Source organism: Juglans microcarpa x Juglans regia, chromosome 2D (assembly GCF_004785595.1).
Source record: "Juglans microcarpa x Juglans regia isolate MS1-56 chromosome 2D, Jm3101_v1.0, whole genome shotgun sequence".
NCBI classification, from domain to species: Eukaryota; Viridiplantae; Streptophyta; class Magnoliopsida; order Fagales; family Juglandaceae; genus Juglans; species Juglans microcarpa x Juglans regia.
Window position 1 is genome coordinate 11,166,459 of NC_054596.1, and position 23,498 is coordinate 11,189,956.

The 23,498-nt window shown below is 33.2% G+C and overlaps 2 protein-coding genes across 2 annotated transcripts; one reads left to right on the top strand and one right to left on the bottom strand.

Moving 5' to 3' along the window:
* Nucleotides 1–268: 268 nt before the first annotated feature.
* On the top strand, nt 269–5,310 carry LOC121250515 (lipase-like PAD4). Its single transcript, XM_041149645.1, has 4 exons — nt 269–439; nt 538–871; nt 3,261–3,965; nt 4,413–5,310. Exons 1-4 carry the CDS (start codon nt 420–422, stop codon nt 5,226–5,228), a joined length of 1,875 nt encoding a protein of 624 aa, XP_041005579.1. The 5' UTR covers nt 269–419; the 3' UTR covers nt 5,229–5,310.
* LOC121250516 (amino-acid permease BAT1 homolog) lies at nt 5,301–9,486 on the bottom strand. The gene is made up of 7 exons (XM_041149646.1): nt 9,249–9,486; nt 8,874–9,056; nt 8,222–8,341; nt 7,926–8,117; nt 6,425–6,730; nt 6,068–6,250; nt 5,301–5,907 (listed from the first exon to the last, which is right to left on the bottom strand). Exons 1-7 carry the CDS (start codon nt 9,327–9,329, stop codon nt 5,416–5,418), a joined length of 1,557 nt encoding a protein of 518 aa, XP_041005580.1. The 5' UTR covers nt 9,330–9,486; the 3' UTR covers nt 5,301–5,415.
* Between the last annotated feature and the right edge of the window lie 14,012 nt (nt 9,487–23,498).

The following is a 23,498-nucleotide window of genomic DNA, read 5'->3' on the forward strand; positions in this document are numbered from 1 at the left end:
CTGTCTGACCACGCGGCATTTCAAAGTCCAAGCGGGAGTAGTAGCTAGCAATGGGCCATCATAAATCAATATTGAATTCATACATTAAGAATGGAAAATGCTAGTATGGTTCCTATAACGATTCCAACATTTTTTTTTAATAAAGTATTTTTTAATGATATTATAAATTTTTTTAAAAATATTTAAAATAATTAAAAAAATATATAAAAAATAAAGTTGTCGAGAGAATTATCGGTAGGTAGAGTGCCACCCAACAAGAACATGAAAGAAAATCAATTCCAAAAGCCTGCTTCCTATCTTAAGACCCCACCATTTCAAATTCACACTCCGGACTCGGTTTTCTTTCTCATTAGTCATAGTTCGACTCCAAACCTTTGAAACATAAGAAAGATCAAGAAGAAGAACTAGTCGTCCCAACCATGGATGCCGAAGCTTCATCGTAAGTTACTCGATCGGCATTAATTTGAACATGAAACTTGCTCTTGAAAACTAATTTGTTATAATATTACTCCCTGGCTGAAATTAACCATTCTGCAGGTTCGAGACCAGCGAGGTGCTGGCTAATTTCTTGGCCTCCACGCCATTGCTACCGGAGTCATGGAGGCTATGCAGCATCGCCAACACCACTGCGCCAGGCAGTTTTGTAACGGAGCAAGTGGGACATGTAGGGTTTATTGCCTTTTCCGGCATCCAGTTGCCTGCAAGCTCGGAACCCAGCTGGAGAAACTTGGTGCCATTGGAGAGCGCTGGCAACGGGACCATGTTCTCTCAACTGCACCGCCACAATGGAGGCCAGGAGCCAGTCATGGTGCACGCAGGGATGCTGCAAATCTTTCTTTCTATGCATAATTCTCCAAGTTTCAAAGACCAGGTTAGTTTCTTTCAGACTTAAAAAGGGAAATTAGCATCGGTTATTGCCTAATTAATTCTGATCAGTTCTTTGCATGGTTTGATCATGATTCGAGTACTCTAAATTGATGATCAGTTCGTTAATTAATGTGCGTTGGCCTTAATTAATTAAAAACTAATAGATTGAGTGCTAGCTAGCTAACTTTCTTTGTTAATTTTCACCTTTTTCCGAGCATTAAAACATGATGCCAATGGCTATAAGACGACATTTCATGTTTTAAAAATCAGATTAATTCCCTAGTGGCACTGCTCATGAAATCCTAAATAATTCATACTTTTTTCTAATTGAATATTTGAGATTTGAAGTACTGGTATTTATTATACATTGAGATCATCACCGCACCTATCATATATCTTGGTAATATTTACTTTAGCATATAATAAATTATAATGATGATGTGATAACATAAATTAATTAATGAAAATAATAGTTAATTAAGATTTGTATAATATATACTTTTTGTCCCACGATGTTGTTCGATGATCAGTCTTGCTAATTTTTTTAGGAACTTGCAGAGAAGTTTAATTTAACCAGATTGGGTGGTTGATGGAAGAAAATTAAGTTATTGAGTGATGCCATCACAATATTCAATGATCAATTAATTAATTAGAGGAACGACTTGTTAATTTGTAGTCATCAAGGATTAGAAAGGTTAATATATATAATTAATGTGCTGATCATTTGATCAGCTATTATATAAGAATTACTTAGGTAACTCCAACCGGAATTTTAATTTAAGCAAAGTTAAACAATCCGAAAAATTCTATTTGCAAGTTAGTTTCGATAATCAGGACACATCATCTACATGGTTGATTTATGATCATCACTTGATTTTCTAGAAAATCTTCGAAATGCATGCTAGCACCACGTCGGTTCCAAATTCTGTAAGGTGCGTGAAAAGGGAATTAAGTAGTTAGTGGTAATTATATTAAAAAGTTAGTTAATGAAGGCTCGATCCCTAAGTTCACCTCCCCCACAAATCTCTTTATAAATAGATATAAAATAAAAAATAAAATTAAAAAAATTAAAAAGACCCTGACTCAAAACTACCATTCAATAGGACTGATCATTAATTCGGCTCATGATTTGAATTGTAGTTGGGAAGTAAAGCTCAATTGGAACCAAATATGTTGTCTAATATATAAGAATTATAGCTGGTTTGGATAGTGAGATGAGATGAGTTAAATAAAATATTATTAGAATATTATTTTTAATATTATTATTATTTTAAAATTTAAAAAAATTAAATTATTTATTATATTTATGTGAGAATATAAAAATATTATAATAATAAGATAAGATGAGATGAATTAAGAATATTTCTACGTCTAAACGGAACCTTAATATAATTAGTGGGTCAAATTCAAGCCTCAAATAAAAGAAATACAAATATATGGATCTCTTTATAAAAATAAATATTAAATTCGGACAAAATTAAAAGACACAAACTTTTAATTAAGGGTCCCCCGGGTCGCTCTCTGAAATCTCAAGTTGAATTTAGAGTCTACTAATCATTAATGTCTATGTACGTATATATGTTCAGAGTTCTGGGCCGGATGAGAAGTCCAATTTTAATTTTTAGTCAGGCTCCAATGAAGACAACATAGACTTCAGCACTAACAACAAAGGAAGGAATTATGATATATATATATATATATATATATATATATATATAAATTAATTGGTCCCACAGCTTATAATATGGTTATAATAGAAAGCAGTGTTTGGTTGTCGTGATCAGTACTTTGTGGATTACCCTAATTGTCTGGTCCGCACATAGAAAGTAATTAATTTTAATTGTGTTGTTTTTTTGATTTTCAACACCGGACTAGGAAATTATGGGAATAAGAAAAATATTAAATACCCACTTGATCAGTTTTGACAACCACCTGCACACATCTTTGGACCAAATCAAGTCATCATGCAATTTGAATACCTATTATTGCTTAATTCAATTTATATATATATATATATATATATTATATATATTATCATCAATTTCTGTAACATGAGAATTACTATATTCCACAATGATAAGGTTTAAATTCTTCTTTTGGTTCCTTCCCATTAAATTAGTGAAACCAGTAACATGAGTGAAGACGAACAATTATTTTTACGACTCTTTATATGACCGTGTTTTTAAATAAGGATATTTATGTAAAGTGATGTTATTCTATTTTTATTTACAAATTACTATGTAAATTTAGTTATTAGTAACACATCATGCCAACCTATTAGAAAAACTCAGTAGTTAATTTTACAGAAAATAAAAAGTAGTTCCATTCTTTCATATATAGTTTCTGCATGATTATTGATGCTTAAACCTAACAAAATAATTATATGTAACCAGATTTCGGCAGTAAGCGAGAAAAGCAAGTCAATTATCGTGACAGGCCATTCCATGGGAGGAACAACTGCATCTCTCTGCACTCTCTGGCTCCTCTCCCACCTCCAATCTGTGTCCTCTCCTTTAACAGTTCTATGCATTACATTTGGCTCTCCATTGCTTGGCAATGGTTCCCTTTCCCGAGCCATCCTGCGAGAAAGATGGGGTGGCAACTTCTGTCACGTAGTCTCAAAGCACGACATCATGCCGAGACTGCTGTTTGCTCCTCTAGCACCGCTCACTCCTCTCCTGCATTTCCTTCTGCAATATTGGCACTTGTCCATGATGACTCCTCCTCCCTTTGGCGAGCCTTCCCAATTGCGCAACGAAGATAAAGCTGAGCTCTTTCGCTTTGTCTTGTTTCATCTGGGAGTGTTAGCCCAGGCAGGAGAAGAGACGAGTTTGTTCTGGCCCTTGGGAAGCTACTTGTTTTGTTCCGAGGAGGGAGCAATTTGTGTGGATAAGGCTGTTTCTGTTACCAAGATGATGCATTTGATGCTTATGAACAGTACTCCGAGTAGTAGTATTGAGGATCATCTCAACTACGGAGATTATGTTGGAAAAGCTTCTGTGCAGTTCATGAACCAGAGAGGCTTCATGCAAGCGGATCTTCCTGAGTCAAGCTATGAAGCAGGGGTTGCTTTGGCGTTGCACTCCTTAGGGATAGAGGTATTGCATTCTATCAATCCCAATTTAGTAGCTTTGTTTTGAGAAACAGCAAAATATATAGCTTTATCAATCCCAATTCGGGATAGATAGCCAGAGTTGGTTTTGCCTATCCATTACCACAAAATTCGATACAAAGTATATCTCAAATTTTTTGAAAATATACAAAAGTTTTTCATTCACTAAACATACAATCAAAGGGAAAACATCACAAACTATGACATGGGCCTGTAGCTTTAATTTTCACTTTAGCTCAAAAGGCCTAATCACTTTCTCAATACCACAAGAATCTCCAGCATTTTCATAGGAGCAATGATAGGGACAAGCCCCAAATGCACATTGTACATTTCGAGTTTGTACATATCATTATTCTTTTTATAGAGCTCAACAGGATCATGTCTGCAACGAGGTGAGTGTACTTAACCATTTTCTGCCTTATTTTACCTATAGCAATCAGTTGCCGGACCTGCTAAGGACTGCCTAAAGATAGCTAGGCCGAGGCGGATGGATCGCACACCGTACCTGAAGAGTGCGGAGCTGGCTATTCGCTTATCAAAATATGCACCTTACAGGGCTGAGATAGAATGGTATAAAGTATTTTGCGACAAGTCTGAAAATAAAATGGGGTACTACGATTGCTTCAAGCTGTGGGGATCAATATCAAACTCAAAAAGGGAGCCCAGGGTAAACTTGAACCGGATCAAGCTTTCCAAGTTCTGGGACGATGTTATCTCTATGCTGGATACCAACCAACTTCCTCATGATTTTAATCGGCGAGCCAAATGGGTCAATTCTTCCCAGTCTTACAAACTCCTGGTCGAGCCTTTGGATATTGCAGAATACTATGGGAAACGTAGGCATCTTGAACAGGGCCATTACTTGAAGCATGGAAGGGAGAGGAGGTACGAGATTTTTGATAGGTGGTGGAGCGAGAAAGAGAGAAATTCTGGTGAGGGTGTAAACACTAAGAGGAGCAAATTCGCGGGCTTGACTCAAGATTCATGCTTTTGGGCGAGGGTGGAGGAAGCAAGGGAGTGGCTTGAGAATGTTAAAAGTGAAAGCGATATGAGAAAAGCTTCTTTCTTGTGGGAGAATATTGAGGCATTTGAAACGTATGCAAGAGAGTTGGTGGAGAGTAAGCAGGTCTCTGTAGACGTTCTGGCAGAGAATTCAAGCTATAGTTTGTGGATGGTGGAATACAGAGCACTGAAATCAAAGGTGCTATCTCCCCAGTCTATACTCCATGGCCCTTCTAGTGCATTTTGAAACAATGGCTTATTATTGTTTCTTCTGTAAACGACTTGTGTTTATTTGGTTGCAAAATCTTATACATTGGTATTCCAGAAAAGTTGTAATTCTATTTTTGGACAAATAAACAAAATGTGATTAGAAACATGTAAAAAAGATAACAATAAGTTCCCGGGACCGAAAGAAGTCCAACATTTGACAGAAGTCAAACCTTCCCATTCTGGCCATCAATATTCCTAACAGGTCCCTTAAACCAGTTTCTTGCATCCAACATCCACCAAATCATTATTAGACCCAAACCTACACCCAATGCCACTGGTGCATAGTTGAAAGTATTCCAAGTAATTGGGTAGTAAGTTGGCAAGAGAAAGACTGAACAGGTATAACAGATCCACAAAAAGGCAACCAAGCAAATTGGCCTACTAGCTTTGCCCAGGTAAAATGGCCCGGGTTTGAAATTCTTTTCTGCCATCACCATTCTTGCGAAGATTGGAACTGCATAACCCCCAACCCAGCCAATCGTACATATAGATGTAATGGCAGTGAAGACGACATTGACTTTTAAGATTGGGAGTCCAAGAAGAATGCAGATGGCTGCACAGAGCCACACAGCATTTGAAGGAACTTTATGCTTAGGGTGCACTTTTCTCCATACGGATGAGAAGGGAATTCCTTTATCTCTTGATAGAGCATATACCTGAAAATGTCACGGTTTAGTGAAATGGTGTGCAGAAACACACACACACACACACACACACACACACACAGTTTAACCAAGACAATGAACCCTCATTCCCCTAAGACCCCACCCTTCCTGATGCACATAATAGTTAAGCAAGAAAATGTTAGCCACTTACAACTCTGGCAGCACTGGTAGTGATGGAAAGCCCACCGAAGAAGAATGAACCCCATATGATAAATAGTAAAATGATGGCTCCAGTACCACTATGATATCTCCCATAGAATGCATCATAGAGTATTTGAGCCGGCACGAATGTTCCAGCAGTCTCGTTGCTTGGATCATACAAGTAGCTAAAATCCTGAGTGAAAATTTGCAAAGCATATCATGTTAGACAATACCCTTATATTTATTACGGAAAAATGAAATATCACTTAAAAATACAGTGTGTGTGAGGGGTCACTGTTAGTCGTATCACAAGTAGAATATTTTGCTACTGAAATCGAAGAAGAAAATTTCTCATCATAACATATACCTGAATGCTGAACATAAGTGCCAAAATGTATGCCCATCCAAATACAGAAATGATCCCAATGCTAGTCAGAATTGCAATAGGACCATTCTTGTCTGCACCTTTGGTTTCTTCAGTTAGATGAGCTGCAGCATCATATCCATAGAGTGAGTACTGACTGACGAGAAAAGATAGAACAACTGCATAAGGTTTGCTTGATATTCCAGTCAATTCAGGTGCTGTTTCAAAATGTGTGAACACATATGAGGCAGATTGTGTAGTCAGTGCTACCAAGGGAAGCATTATGACAATAATTGATCCTCCAATAACCTGAAAAAGAGGATTCTAATTAAAACTAGGAATATATTTTTGACAGATTACTTTAATCCAAGAGCTGATATAGAGCTCGAAAGACTAGGTTCAGGAGGTAAGGCTTGTTTGCATCTCTTTGTTTAAGAATTCTTATGATCTCATTTTAAATTTCATATGATTCCTTTGTAGGAGTACTGAAAGGAACGAGAAGAAGAGACATCTATAAGACTAGAGTTTCTCATTTATAACTCCATACATTAGTAATGCTTAACTTTGCCACATTGAAGACAGTTGGAAAATAAAATCCTAGAAAAAAAATTAGAAACTTGAAACTATTCCCCTTCCAGATAACTCAAAGATTCCTTTCCCTCCCATCTTCAAAAACCAAACAGAGAGAGTCTTAAACTGCCAACCAAAGGACTGAGGATGTGTTCTACATATATAGACCACTGCAACAGGCCCTGATTGATCAGTTGATGACTGGTATACGTTACAACTAAGAATCATCACTAATTGCTGAAACTTTTTAATATGAAAAAGAAGATAAGAAAATTATAGGATTCTCCCTACACAAACTTTTAAGTGCCTTATCACTTTGGCTTATGGCCATTTTTCCACTTTGATTATTTCATATTTCTTTCCTTTTTCTTTTTCTCATTCCGGTAATGGCACTATTTTAGAGAATGTATTCAGTATACTGCAGTGTGATAAAATGGAATGATTTTTATTAAAATTCCAATTCCTGTATTGTTTTCATGCATTGCAGACAGAATTTCACATAATTGCTTCTCAATTTGATTCGTCTCCAGCAAAACTTAAAAGTTACTACTACAATATTACACCATCAAAAAGAAGGCAAAGGAGTATATGTAATGGTCCATTTGGGTTGTTAGGAAAAAGGGAGGAAAGGAACAAGTATTTGGAAGCTGTTGATGTGAACGGGATTTTATAACATTGCACCCATGAAAAAGACAATAACATAATTGCTTCTCAATTTGATTCATCTCCTGCAAAACTTAAAAATTACTACTACAATATTACAGCATCAAAAAGTAGGCAAAGGAGTATATGTAACGGTCCATTTGAGTTGTTAGGAAAAAGGGAGGAAAGGAACAAACATTTGGAAGCTGTTGATGCGAAAGGGATTTTATAACATTGCACCCATGAAAAAGACAGTAACAGGCATACAAGCAAGCCTATCTAGATTGTATACCTGCCACCATATTGAGATTATGTCGATGAAGGCAATCACTTCTAATGCGAAAGTGTTGAGAAATGCCCAAATGAGAGTCAGGCCTATGTACATGCATAAGAACAACCATTTTGGAGCAAGATATCCCCCATCCTTATTTGTTCCAGTGCATAATAAAATGATACTCTGCAGTGTTTGTGATCCTGCATAAGCCTTCCAGGAAGTTAAAAAATAAAGTTAAAATCTGATTGCAGTTTATCATAACAATAATAAGAATAATAAAAAATGAATTCCATAAAATAATGATAAGAAAGTACCTGTGTGCCTATGCCTGCAATGAGCCCTATTGTCTCGAGCCAAGCACAACACCACGATGCAAATGGACCCCATTTTGGGCCAGCTAAATGAGCAGCCCAGAAGTATAGAGAACCAGTAGTCTGTTTAATATACAAGCAAGAGAGTCACTTACAAAATCTCAGCAAGAAGCATTCAAATTTCAAAGCCCTTAGCAAGGAAATAGTTGCCTCTATGTGTGATGGTGATTGGGACCAGGATAGATATTAGGTTGAGATATTAACGAGCCAGAAAAGAAGTACTGGTTTAATTGCTATCATTATTTTCAGAGACAAGGTAAAACTTTCATAAGTTTTTTGGGGCTCTGAAAATGGATCACCACTCTTCAGTTCTATTACATAAGCATGTTTCTTGTAAAATGCTAGCCAGCAGCCAGTGTAATAAAAGGAAAATGGTTATTTTTCGCTCAGTAAAGATCATATCTTGGACAGCTATTCTCGCTATTTAACTTCTCTGCAGGTTTTAGTCGAAACCAATTCATGTTCATTAGGACTTGCATGTTTTTCAGAACTCCAGTGTAAAATGCTCAATATTGGGAAAACTGGATCACAAAGAGGATCGATAGTATTATTATTAATGATAAGAAAAAATATGGGAAGATGGAAAGGTACAAACCGGGAAAGAGGAACAGATCTCAGCCATCGCAAATCCCACAAACCAGGTGAAGAACGATACTACCACCCAACCCCACACAAGACTTGCTGGACCTGCATATTGAAGGCTTGAACCAAACAGTGGAGTAATCCCTGTAAAAAGGGTCATCGTCGAAAACGATATTGCAAGTGTTTTGAACAAAGTCTGCATCAAATTAAACGAGAAAGGAAAATTGAAAAAAAAATAAAAAACAAGCGCCATCAGCAAGAAAAAGTAGATAATTTTATATAATCAAACAACGAGAAAGAAGAAAATATATACGATGATACAAGAACATTGTGGAGACTCGAGAGAAACCAAAAACAGAGTAGCAAGAAATATCCAACAAAGAATCACCATTTCTCTTCTGAGTTCTTGCTTGTAACCCAGCTCGTTGAGCCGCTTCTCCCCGGAATCCATGTCTGGGATTTGCGACATTTCCAGCTGGTCGTACCTCAAGAAATGAACGATATCACTTGGTAAATGAGTTCGAACATGAAGCTGGAAACGTGTTATAGAATTGGATCATTAGAGAATAAGTCAGAAAAGGAGGAGAGATTGTTGACTCTCCAACTATAAAACCTTTGTATATTCTGATTGTGGTTAGGATGCGTGCCAGTCAAAACCTGTTGCAATCTTTGAAATGTCATTATTTGTTCCGTTCAAGAAACTCCATTAAATAGGTTCCGATTTCCTATGAATTAAATTCTGCTCGTTATTTTTATACGAGGAATTATATTTTTATTCTATTTTCATCATATTAAATACTATATAATATATTTATTATTATTAAATAATAAAAAAATATATAATAAATAATTATTTAATAATAATAAATGTATCATATCATACTTAATAAAATAAAAATAAGATAATAGTATAGTATATAAATTTTTTTTTTTTTTTTTTTATATCATACATCATACATATGATTTTTTATTTTTTTAATAAATATATAATATATAGACGATAAGAAAAAAAAATTCAATTAATTTAATAAAAAAACAAAAAAATTAAAACAAAAAGTAAATATATGTAACATGGGACTTGGTTTTATCTCATTTCTCCTCTGTGTCGACAGCAGAAACTGAATGCTTTTCAGCATAATCTTCCCACTATCAACATAGTCTTCCCACGATAGTTTCCACGATATGCTTTTCAGCGCTTTCAGACTTGGTTTTGCAGGTGTCTATGACTCTATATTCCAGGCCAAGTGCGTTTTCACTTTTCTCCCACGGACGATTGAAACTCGATTATTCATTTTCTGCTCCTCCACAAAACGAGGACCTACGCGATACTGTTTTCCGTTAAAATTTAGCCAAAAGCACCGCATTTTATTTTAAATTTCGCCAAATTCTGCATATCCGTGCATTTCATTTTAAGAAATAAGGTATATTATTAAAAAAAATTATTTTTATATAATTTTTAAATTTACTTATTTTTTACAAAATTAGTATAAAGACTTGCGCATCTTAAGATTAAAAGTATCATTTCTCTATTTTAAAAGAGAAATAATATTTACAATATTAAGATATACAAATCTCGTATACTTCTTTTAAAAATTATGGATAAATTTAAGAATTATTTAAAAAAATAATTTTTTTTTTTTACTTTTTTTAAAAGAATTGCACAGAATTTATACATCCTGAAATTATGTATACATTACTCTTCTAAAATATTTTTTCTATTCTTTTACTCTATTAAAGTAGTCTTTATTTATTTATCTTTTTTTAATAATTATATTTTTAGAAATTTATTTTTTTAACTGCTCAATTTCCAAAAGTTAATCTATCACAAATCGTCATATTTTAAAATACCTTTTTTGTTTTCAGTGATAATATTTCAAATTCATCTTTTGCTAGTCTTCATAATTTAGAAAATCTGTGGAGAAGTTAAAAATAAATAAGACCAATTCTTCTCTCATAAAATAAAAACTACATATATTATTTGAAAAATACTAAATATGCTTAAGAAAAATTTACAAAATACTTACTTTTCTGCATACCAATTACTTTTTGTTGAACATATTTGTTGATCAATTATCTTGAGTTGAGATCTTTTATACCTCTATGAAATGAAGTTTAAATTTTTAATAAAAAAAAAATATTGATAAATTAAAAATTTAAAAATAAAAAACTAACAAAATAAATCATATAAATTTACTTTATGAGAGAAGAACTGGTCTCATTTATTTTTATTTTATTTAAATAAAATAAACACGATTGCATTAAATTGCTGGAATCCGTTGACATCTATGCTTTCCTCGTGTGAATCCACTTTCCTTGTTCAATTGGTCAAACATATGATGTCCAGATTGATCCGGATCTTAAGTAGATATTTTATTTATTTTATTAAAAAATCTCCTTTCAGGAAAAGTCAATTCATGAAATGCAACTATAGCACTGGATAATAACTACGCACAATCGATAAGCCATAATAATAATATTATTATTCTCAATCAAATCAAAACTGTTAGATCTATATACAAGTTTTATACAAGAAAATTGGAAAATATTAGATGCCCCGCTGGGGTTTCCGTTGAGTTCTAGTGTTTTTTTTAATTTTTTTTATATGGATATTTTTAATAATTTGAAATATTTTAAAAAAATAAAATAAAAATTATAATATTATTAAAAAATATTTTTTTAATCACGAAGTAGAATAAAAAATAATTTGTATTCTACTTTGTGATTAAAGAAGTATTTTTTAATAATATTATAATTTTTACTTTCTAATTAAGAAAGTGTCATGTTCTAAATTTATTTTATTTTTTTAAAATGTTAAAAAATCTATATAAAAAATAATCTAAAAAAAAAACACATGAAAACATACACCTAGAGCCTAGTAGGATCCCCCAGCGGAGGCTCTAGCATCATCCAAGAAAATTTATACAACTGATGCAATTTATTTAATATAATATACTAGATATACTTTATAATAATAATAATAACAATAAATGTTACAATATGATAGATTTTATTAAACCACGTCACTACGTAAATATTTTTGTGTAAAATATTTCTCTAATCAAATTGAAGCGTCCTAAGATTATATCAAAACCTAAAGTGTATTCAAAAAATGCAATATGGTTAGAGGTGTAAAAAAAATAGAAAAATTAGTTGAATTGGACTGGACCGAGGTGGATTTGGTCCGGTTCGTAATCGGTCTAATGTGGTATCGAAAATCAGTTTGAACTAAACTGGATGGATATATATTTTTAATTTTTTCTATTATTATGATTTTCTATTATAATATGAGATTATAATCTTATTATTTAAGTATATTAATCTTATAATATAAATTTAATATAACATTTGATATAAGTTAAACACTGCTTATATTATACTAGTATAATTAGGCACTAATTACACTATTTTAATTTTATTATTTAACTCTAAATAAGTTAGACGTTACTTATACTATATTAGTATAATAAAACACTAATGAATTAGTAATTGTTAATAGCAAATATTAAATTATAACAAATAAGTTTAGTGTTGAAAAAATTGTAATACTAAATTTATGCAGTGTCACACGTGTAAACAGTAAACTGAAAAAATCAGACTAGACCAAAACTGAAAAAACTGAAAGTTTTGGTTTCGGTGATAAATCAATCCGTGTTGATTTTTAAAATTTGTGTATGCCAGTTCAGTTCTAAATTTTGTTTAAAATTGAACCGAATTAGATCGATTACACCCCTAAATCTGATTATAGAACTTCAATTGGGGGAGGGGGGGGGGGGGGGAAGAGAAATTATGGAACCTAGGAACTTCCATCACATAGCAATGAGTTTGACCATTAGGCTACATCTCAAACTTGTTATATATGCTGTAAATTTATATTATTATTTACATAGCTTGCAATTAGACATGAATATTTTTCACTAAAATATTTTTTGCATAATTATAATTACTTAATACATGCATGACATGACGGCATTAAGAGATCATTTTTGTCACATTAAGAATTTTATTTTGTGTTATAAATTGCCTAGATTATTACATTTTTATGAATGATAAATGTTTAGGCCAAGTGAGATGATTTTTATATATGTATTGCGATTACATGTAATCGTATGAGCTTATCTTATCACTAATATTTGTTAGACTAATTTTAAGAATTAGTCTTCAAAATCTGTAGGATGTGATAAAATAGAAGATTAAATAGTCTGAATTCGTATAGTTCATGATTATGACTGGCCTAAACAGAATTCTTTAATGTAGGAAGAAATTGTTTTTGTTTTCATGTGACTAACTCAATAGACTACTTCTATCATAGTGAAAGTATGACCGAGATTGATTTGGAATTAATCTCCTATATGATATAAATTTGTGCAAAAATTAAGTTACAAGTTAATAGTTAGGCATTGTGGCGCAAAAGATGATTGGGAAGCAAATTTTAAATCTTGCGATGTGTGTTAATTAATTTTGTTTTAATTTAGGTTGATGCAGCAAATTTCGTAGATGTGTGTGCAATTAAATGCACGTAGGATACTAACTTTGAGGACACCAAGAAAAAGCCTAGAGATTGGATATGCGATTTAATTGGTGCATTAATCTCTTCCATGAGAAATAGTTAAAAACAAATGACGATTCTTATGAGTGTAAAAACTAGGCTTAGAGTATCATTGTTATAAAAATTAGGACAAAGAAAAGGATGGCAACAAACCCTAAAAGTCCTTCCAAGCTGAAATTCATTACCACCTACCACTGTGGAGGGTCGAGTGCTAGAGGTGAAGATACTACTGACAAATCAAGTTTTTTCCTGTTACAACATTTGTATTTAGACATGAGAATGTTTGATGCTACTTATGGAAGTGAGAAATTCTATAAGGCAAAAACTGATTTAGAAGGTTCTGATAATGATTTGGAAGAAAATACTACAACTTTTAATGACCATAATGATGTGGAAGCTGATGTCCTTGAAACTACTAATGATGCAACTCATAGAACAAGATCCTTTAAAATAAAAGCAATGTCTGTTTGATCCTCCATGAAATTGTTTGATCAGTTTCTTCATGAATCAAGGCCTACAAGAAATCAACGTGGTGTGTATAATAATTATGAACCAAATTTTTCTAGGAGGAAATTAAGTCATTTTAGAATAAAACTGTCATGGCTTATGTTGTTAGAGCATGAGGAAGACTACCGTAATATCCCTCAGCTAGATGATGAAATTGTACATGTGAGAGAAGTACTGCCCTATTGTTTTCAATCAATGAATCTTGGTTCTTTTGTAACTTAGTATTAAGTTCAGCTTTCTTTAATTATGTTCATAGTAATATTTTTTTTCTTTTATTGTCAAGGCCATGAAGAGTTTATAGAATCAAGTCTCTTGTCAGAAATATGCCCTTAGAGATCAATCAATAAAAACTCAAGTGATGTAAAAATTTACAAAGTAGAAGGTTTTTATTATGCCACATTACTGGGCTCAGGGGATAGTTGTTATAAAATCAAATTTAGATTTGTAAATCCCTCCATTGGTTTGGTAAAGTAAATTGACTTTGTCTGAACTAATTGATTTCTCTAATTTTGTTGTTGAGAAAACACAATATGATGTTGCCATTAAGAGAAATTGGAAGGATAAATGCCTAGTTTGATGGAGAAATCTAATTTTAGGAGGGGTTTAAATGACGGGAAGGTTGAATTCTTTCTTCAAAGCCAAAATGTCAAGCATTTCCTAACAATCATTGGCAAAAATATGTTGTTTGTTACAAAAGTAATCCTAGAGATAACCATCTACACTGTGCTTGGGAATTGCGTGATCCTAACTTTTTATGGGAGCACCCCCATATTGACGATGAGAGCAAGATAAGCTCATGTCTCTTTTTGCTAAATTGGAGCGGCCAATGGATGGAATTATTTTTCTCATGCATTGTAGCATCTCACTACTTGTGCCCCTGACGTGTTGTAATGCCTCGTGCACGATTCTTGCTCCTGGTCCCGCATTCATCGTGCTTTGGGATGCTTGGCCTTAGTCCTGTGGAGCCATTCTCTTCATAAATCAATCAAAACTCCATTGTCATTGAGGTGATTCGAACCCAAGCCCTTTGGTAAACCCAGGGCATCAATACCACTAAACCAGCGAATGACTTATACTAGTGAATGGAAACAATGTGATTTTGTCACAAACTTCTCGTTCCTATTTGTGTTTGATTTGGTAGAAATTTGGCATGTTGGAGCTTAAATTATGATTATGGGAGACACTTAGAAACACTAATTACTCAGAGCTTGCTTATGAATCCTGTAGGATTATTATGGACTTACAAAATTGAATCAAATTGTCCAAAAATCAGACTTCTCTAATAGTTAGAAAAATATTGGATATAAACTAAACCATATTTGCATGAGGATGGACTAAACCATATGACTGCTTATACTTGAACATCACTTAGAAGACCATACAAATGATATGACATAACCCATCATTCGACAACTTATAGACTATCATAGAACCTATTAAGGGTGATAAATGGTCTGGTCGGACCGAGACTTAGACCGGTCCGGTCCAGTCTACATTTTAGATGATCGAAAAGTTTTGGTCCAGTCCACGATCCAGGGTTTTTCTGGACCGAATGAAAAGTAAAAAAAAATATATATATATTTTATATATATTGTATATATAATAATTGTACAATTAACAATATAAAATTTTAAATATATTATTAATACTTGTTAATATTCTATAAATTAACAATATTTTATATATATCTTCATCTAACCTATCACTATTAACAATATAAAATTTTAAATATGTTATTAACACTTGTTAATATTCTATGAATTAACTAATATATAATATCAATTAGTTAATTATATAGTAATTATATAAATTAATAATATAATTTTTATCTAATTTATTATCATTGACCATATAAAATATTTTTTATTGAGTTTGTTACATAATCCACATTAATAAGTCACTTAATTTAATTTAGTATTTTAAATAAAAATTTTTCATTAATTATTTAAAAAAAAAAAATTAGGCCGGACTGACTGGACCGAACCGAATTTCGGTTCGGTCCGGTCCGGTCCCTTGGGGTATTCGGTCCGGTCCGGTTAGGAAAAATGATAGACCGAAAATATTCAGTCCATTGCCAGACCGGATTGGACCGGACCATTTGCACCCCTAGAATCTATGGATAAATTAGCATTATATGAATAACATATCATCATTTTTTCTCATCTTGGTTGTGTAAGAGGCAGAGATTGTAGGGTTAGTATGTTGGCATTATTTAAATTAATGGACCTGCATAGATTATGAATCTTACATTATATAATTTTTAAATAAAAGGTTTGGATAAGGTTTGTAACGCCAAATAAATGTGATTAATAAAGTGACATAATCAAGTCATTGACACATCTTTAAAAGACCATGATTTGGTTAGGTCATGAGCATAAAGTGGTACGAGCCTAATTTATGCGTAAAGGCCCATTAAGGACCCATGTAATTTCATTATTTTATGATGAAAAAATTAGAATTGAGGGTATTACATATAGGTCATGGTCCCTCACTCCGGATTCATTTTCCCCTCTACTTTACACATCCCATTGCTGTGAGGTTTTCTTAGAGAATGAATCTTGAACGTGGAAAACCATACCGTTGTCCTCCTTTCCAATGGCTACATTTACGCTCTTTTTGTTAGATTTATATACATATTTGACAAGAGATCTTGGTGTTTTTGGATTTTATACAAGATCCAGCAAGTGGTATCAGAGTCTCTTTGTAAGATCTGTGCATAAATAAAACTTTGTACTTGGAAATACAATTTTGTATTTTATGAAGTTTATCACTGCTCAAGTTCCTTATTATTCAGTTTTTAGAGTTTTTTGGGTGACTGTAAAGTTTCTCTTTAGTTTCTGTGGTGATCGCCAATGTGTAGCCTACTAGATCTATAAAAAATCGCCCCATATGGTGGCCAAAAGTTTTTATTTTATTTTATTTTTTCAATTTTTGACTAAAAATGGGTTGTTGGAGACATATGAGAACTCCAGAAATGTCCTCACAGGTGTCCCCTAGTCCAAATTTGTCGAAAAAGTGGTCTGTTTAACCAGACCGGTGGCTGAAATAGTGGCCATAATAGTGACAATACCAATAATCTCTTTCTACTTCAGTTACTCGGGTCATAAGGTTATAAAATTCGGGTAGGGTTTAGTGTGTATTGGACTTAGGTCTTTAACACAAGCCTTGAGCTTGGTTTAGTTGGTCCTTTCAATCCTTAACAAATATACAGTAAATTTAGTTAAGGATTGAGTTTGTGTGTGTTGGTTTTGTCCATGTAATGGGTCCAAGTTATAAGGCCATTGTATTTAAACCATGTGGGCTGAATAGTTTGACAAGCCCATACCCATGAGATTCATCCTTACCCATTTGACTGTTGACTTTGACCAAGTTGACCACCTAGTTTGACTCGAATTCGAATCTAGATCTTGACTTGAATTTTTCATAATAAAATATTATTATTTATTATTATAATAATATTCTTAAAAAAAATTGAATATCTCTATTGTAGACGTATTGCTTAATATTGTCTTATTTTTATGTATGATTTTTTTTTCTTGAGATATTCAGTGACAATTCATACATGTGGCATAAATAAATTAAAGTAATATATCGCCTAAGTGATCTCTATCATGAAGATTTTCTCCTTGGCCTAAAATAAAAAATTTAATGAATTGTATCAAGTTACATTTATATTCATGCGAATGACAATCGGCCTAAAGGAATGTTGTTATTTGGCCGGGTCATTAATGGTATAAGGTGGTTATATATAAATTACATAATTTGTTTTTAAATTAACCTATGCATTCAATAGTCGGCCCAAAGGAAGGCTATTGTTCGGCCAGGTTGTATAATTTTTTTGGATTAACCTATACATTCAATAGTTGGCCCAAATGAAGGCTATTGTTCAGCCAGGTTGTATAATTTTTGGGATTAGCCTATGCATTCAATAGTCGGCCCAAATGAGTGTTATTGTTTGACCAGACCTAGTTTTCTTTTTGCATTATTCACAATAACTAGCCTTATTGGGAGATGACCACTTGCATGTTGTAGTTGCTATCTAAAGAATTGATTACAATGATGCAGTATGTATCTCATAGGGGCCCACTTTTATAAAACCACAAAATTTTTGGATTTAATTTTATCATATTGTCTGATCGATTTTGCTTTTCAATTGGACTAAAGTTTGCATAACGAAAGTTATGGTTTGTTTATTAATACTTCAAGATTGATAGAATATTTATTTATTGTGACTTTCTTTTGTTTCTTTATAGTAAATGCATCTTGATATCTGCCAATTTGAATAACATTTCAGTCCTTAATGGATCAAATTTTACAAAATGGAAAGAGCATGTTACTAATGTTCTAGGGTTTATGGATTTAGACTATGTGCTTCAGGTTGATGAGCCTCTCAAGCGTACTTATCAGAGGACAACTTATGAAAAATAAGATCGCTCTAATCGCATGAGTCTTATGATAATGAAACATTTTATTCTTGATTCTATTCGTGGTGCAATACTTGAAAAGGAAAATACCAAGAAGTACCTAAGCCAAATAGCAGACCAAGCTGGAGTACGGTAGGGGCAGAGGGAATTTCCGGTGGAGCGGTGAAATGCGTAGAGATCGGAAAGAACACCAACGGCGAAAGCACTCTGCTATAAAAGGTAGAGACAACTAGACTACTTAATAAACTTGTTTCAATGAGATATAATAGCAAATGAAACATAAGGGAGTATATTATAAAAATATCCAATTTTGTTATTAGATTGAGAGCATTAAAATTAAAATTTTCTGATGAAATTCTTGTACATCTAATTCTGATTTCTCTTCCTGCACAATTAGTCATTCCAAAATTAATTATAACACTCAAAAGGAGAAATGAACTCTTAATGAGCTTATTGTTCATTGTGTGCAAGAGAAAGATAAATTGAAACAAGAAATGACAAAAAGTGCTCACATGATAATTTTTTCTCACGAAAATCCGGGCACGAAGAAAAGAAAGTGGAATGATAAACCTAAAGCAACTACGAATGCTGAAATGTCACAAATAATTGTGCAACAAGAATATCATAAAATTTCTGTATGTTTCTTTTGCAAAGGGATGATCATGTGAAGAAGAATTATTTCCAGAATAAGATGTGGCTTGCAAAGAAAGATGATTTTTCTATCTTTGTTTGTACTGAAATTAATTTGGCAATTGTGTCACCTAACACTTGGTGGATAGATTCGAGAGCTACTATTCACATAAGTGTTATTATACAGGGTTACTTAAAGTGCCAAAAACCAAGTGATGCTGAAAAATTTATTTGCTTGGGAGATGGTAATAAATTTAGTATTGAGGCAATTGGAGTCTACAGATTAAAATTAGAGTCTGGCTTTTATTTGGACTTAGATGAGACTTTTATGTGCCGTCATTTAGACGGAATTTAATTTCTATTTCTTGTTTGAAAACGCCAGTTATTCTTGTTCATTTAGAAATGAGAAATTCAGATTTTTCCGAGATTCAAATGCTATCGGTAGTGACTCTTTGATTGATAATGTTTATTTGTTGGACTTGGATGCCTCTCACATAAGGACAAACAAAACTTTATATGTAAATATTTGTGGTACAAATAAGAGATTAATAACTGATAATTCCTCTGTATTGTGGCACAAGTGGTTGAGACATATCTTGAAAGAGATAATTGAAAGGCTTGTGTCAAATAGAATTCTTGATCATCTTGATTTCTTAGATTTTAAAATCTGTGTTAAATGTATAATAGGCAAGCAAGCAAATATAAAGAAAATAGGTGTCAACATGAGTTCAGGCGTCTTAGAAGTGATACATATTGGCATTTGTAGTACATTCCCTATAACATCTTGGAATAATCAACAATATTTTATCACTTTTATAGATGATTATTCTCGTTAAGGGTATCTATATTTGATACATGAAAAATCACAATCACTTGACATTTTTAAGGCTTATAAAGCTAAAGTTGAAAATCATCTTGATAAGAAAATTAAGGCCGTTAGATCTAACGTAGTGGTGAGTACCGTGGTAGATATGATGGATCAGGTGAACAACGTCCTGGGCCTTTTGCGAGGTACTTAGAAGAATGTGGCATCGTTCATCAACACACCATGCCAAGGACTCCACGTCAAAATGGTGTAGTTGAGAGATGAAATCAAACCCTATAAGATATGGTTAGAAGTATGATATCTCATTCTTCTTTGCCAAAGACACTACGGAGAGAGGCAATAAAGACCACAATTTACATTCTTAATCGAGTACTTAATAAAGCAGTAGCTAAAATCTCATATGAGTTATGGACTGAAAAAAGACCTAATATTAGGCATTTACATGTCTAGGGTTGTTCAGCTGAGGCTAGGCCCTATAAGCCAAATGAAAGAAAACTGGACTCAAGAACAGTAAGCTACTACTTTATAAGATATTCGGAGAGATCAAGGAGTTTCAAGTTTTATTGCCCTTCAGGTAATACTATTATTGAGATGGGTAATGCCAAATTCATTAAGGATATTCAAGATAGTGGGAGTACACAACCCATTGATATTGTATTTGAAGATGAACAAATTGAAATACCTTTGACAAATACTGAGGGTGGTGAGATGGTCACACCTATCATAGTATATGATGCAGATACAGATTATCAAACAATTTCTGAGTTACCTCTAATTAATACGGAATAACCTGAACAACCTGAATAGGAAGTGCCATTAAGGAGATCAAATAGGGAGAGAAGATCAACAATTCCAGATGATCACATCATTTATCTCTAAGAGCATGAGTTTGATATATGGTTGGAAGATGATCAAATCTCTTACAATCAAGCCAAACAAAGTGTTAACTCCAAAAAGTGAATGGATGCAATGCTAGATGAGTTAAAGTCAATGAATGACAGTGACGTTCGAGACCTTGTCGAATTGCCTAACGATATTAAACCAGTTGGTTGTAAATGGATCTTTAAAACCAAGCGAGACTCTAAAGGCAATGTCGAGAAGTATAAACACATCTGGTTGCAAAAGACTTTACTCAAAAAGAAAACATTGACTATAAAGAGATTTTCTCTCTAGTTTTATCGAAAGACTCTTTTAGGATCATCATGACACTTGTAACTCATTATGATTTAGAGTGTCATCAAATAGATGTAAATATTACTTTTCTCAATGGAGACATTGAGGAAACAATATATATGATGAAACCAAAAGGCTTTGGGAGAGCTGAATCATTAGTTTGCAATTAAAGAAATTCATTTATGGTTTAAAGCAAGCATCTCGTCAATAGTATCGAAAGTTTGATCGAGTAGTTTTCTTTTTTGGTTTTAAGAAAAATATTGTGAATCAATGTATTTATCATAAGATTAATGAGAGCAAATTTATAATTTTGGTGCTATATATCGATGACATTCTACTAGCAAGTAGTGACATAGCCATGTTAAATGAAACAAGGAAATTTATTCCAAAACACTTTGAAATGAAAGATCTTGGAGATGTATATTTTGTTATAGGCGTACAAATTCATCGTGATAGATCACATGGTACAATTGGCTTATCAAAGATGGCATATATCGAGAACATATTTAGTAGGTATGACTTGCAAAATTGCTTGAAGAAAAATATTGAAAAGAAACAAATGGAGGACATCCTTATGCATCAGCTGTAGGGAACCTCATGTATGCTCAAGTTTGCACACGTCCAGATATTGCGTATGCAGTTGGAATTCTTGGCAGATATTTGAGTAATCCAGGCATGAACCACTGCAAGGTTACTAAAAGGTGGTACTTGCAAAGAACAAAAGACTATATGCTCACGTATCGAAGGTCAGAACATCTAGAGATCATTGGGTTCTCAGACTCTGATTTTGTAGGTTGTCTCGACAGTAGGAGATCCATTTCAGGTTATGTTTTCATTTTGGCTGGAGGAGTTGTGTCATGGAAAAACGTCAAACAGACGCTTACTACTTCTTCTACCATGGAAGCAGATTTTATTACTTATTATGAGGTATCCAATCAAGTAATATGGTTGCGAAATTTTATCATCCATTTTTGAGTCGTGGATAATATTGAGAATCCACTAAAAGTTTATTGTAATAATAAGGCTGCTTAGTTATATTCTAAAAACGACAGGAGTTAGTCAAAGTCTAAACACATTGACATAAAGTTTATTGTTATGAAAGAAAGAGTTCAGAATTATCATGTATTAATTGAGTACATTAGTACAAATCTCATAGTTGTGGATTCGCTCACTAAAGGCTTACCACCTAAAGTTTTTAAGGTGCATGTAGATCATATGGGAGTGGTTAGTCCTAATGACATATTTTGTTAGTGAGAGTTTGTCTATTACGTATTTGATTTATTTGACACTTACTATGATCGTGCTTTTGGTTTATTGATGATTCTAAGGCTGCATTTCTTTCAAATTTTAATAATACATAAGGCTTGAAAGAATGATGCAGGGACCAATTAGAAATAGGAATGATAAATGATCACATTACAAGAGATTTCCATGCTACATATCAGTACTTGATCTATGTTGTTGATGATATTTGTGTTTGTGACCATGGATGGTCCTGTCACGATAAATGTGACAATGACTGCCATGATCCTATATTGATATTATTCAATGAACAAGATTGTTTTTAGATGATATGCATAAAGTCAGGCAATTACAGTTTGAGCTCATAAAGTTTATAATGTTTGATTTTTCAAAAATCTATGTTGTCCAGGTGGAAGGTTTTAGCAATTAATGAACCTACATAGATTAAGAATCTTACATTGTTTAATTGCCAGATATAAGATTTAGATAATGTTTGTAAGGCCCAATAAATGTGATTAATAAAATGACATAATTTGTCTATTGACACATCTCTAGAAGCCCACGATTTAGTCAGGTCATGAGAATAAAGTGGTACGGGCCCAATTCATATGTAGAGACTAATTAATGACCCATGTAATTCCATAATTTTATGATAGGTAAAATTGGAATGGAGGGTATTATATATAGGTCATGGTCCCCAGTTTAGATTTATCTTCTTCTCTACTCTATACATCCTATTACTGTGAGTTTTTCTCAAAGAGTGAATGTTGGACGTTGAAGACCATACCGCTGCGCTATTCTCTCCAATGGCTATAGGTACAATCTTTTTGTTAGATTTCTACACAGATTTGACTAGAGATCTTGGTGTGTTTGGATTTTATACAAGATCCAATATAGTAATCTTTTATATAATTCCTTGTTTTAAGAAAAGCTGGGATTTAAACAATTTGTGATCCTTGGTTTTGTGGATTCAGGTTTCCAGTTCCATTATACCCGGAACTGATTTATTCGAGGTTAAAGAATGAGTACTACCGGAGCTTGGAGGCTGTGAAGCATGACATAATGGTTATGTTGTCAAAATGCAGGGTCTTATTTCTCACACCCTGAGCTGGGTAAGATGAGGCGCCTATCAGATTGTTTTACAAGAAAATTGTCGAGGTTGTAGTAAGTCTTATTTCTGACATCAGAATTTTGTTTTCCAAAATTGGATTGATGGGTTACAACATTGTATCTGGGACTTGGGAAAGGAGATGCCTGAAGGTGGTGAAATTAGCGAGTTTGCTGTCCTCG

Excerpts from the sequence above, each read along its gene's own strand:
- LOC121250515 (XM_041149645.1), top strand. The coding sequence starts at position 420 with ATGGATGCCGAAGCTTCATC. Across the intron at positions 872-3,260 it reads CTCCAAGTTTCAAAGACCAG|ATTTCGGCAGTAAGCGAGAA; the intron begins GTTAGTTTCTTT and ends ATATGTAACCAG. Across the intron at positions 3,966-4,412 it reads TGCACTCCTTAGGGATAGAG|CAATCAGTTGCCGGACCTGC; the intron begins GTATTGCATTCT and ends TTTTACCTATAG.
- LOC121250516 (XM_041149646.1), bottom strand. The coding sequence starts at position 9,329 with ATGTCGCAAATCCCAGACATGGATTCCGGGGAGAAGCGGCTCAACGAG. Across the intron at positions 8,118-8,221 it reads TTGCAGGCATAGGCACACAG|GCTTATGCAGGATCACAAAC; the intron begins GTACTTTCTTAT and ends ACTTCCTGGAAG. Across the intron at positions 6,251-6,424 it reads CACTTATGTTCAGCATTCAG|GATTTTAGCTACTTGTATGA; the intron begins GTATATGTTATG and ends ATTTTCACTCAG.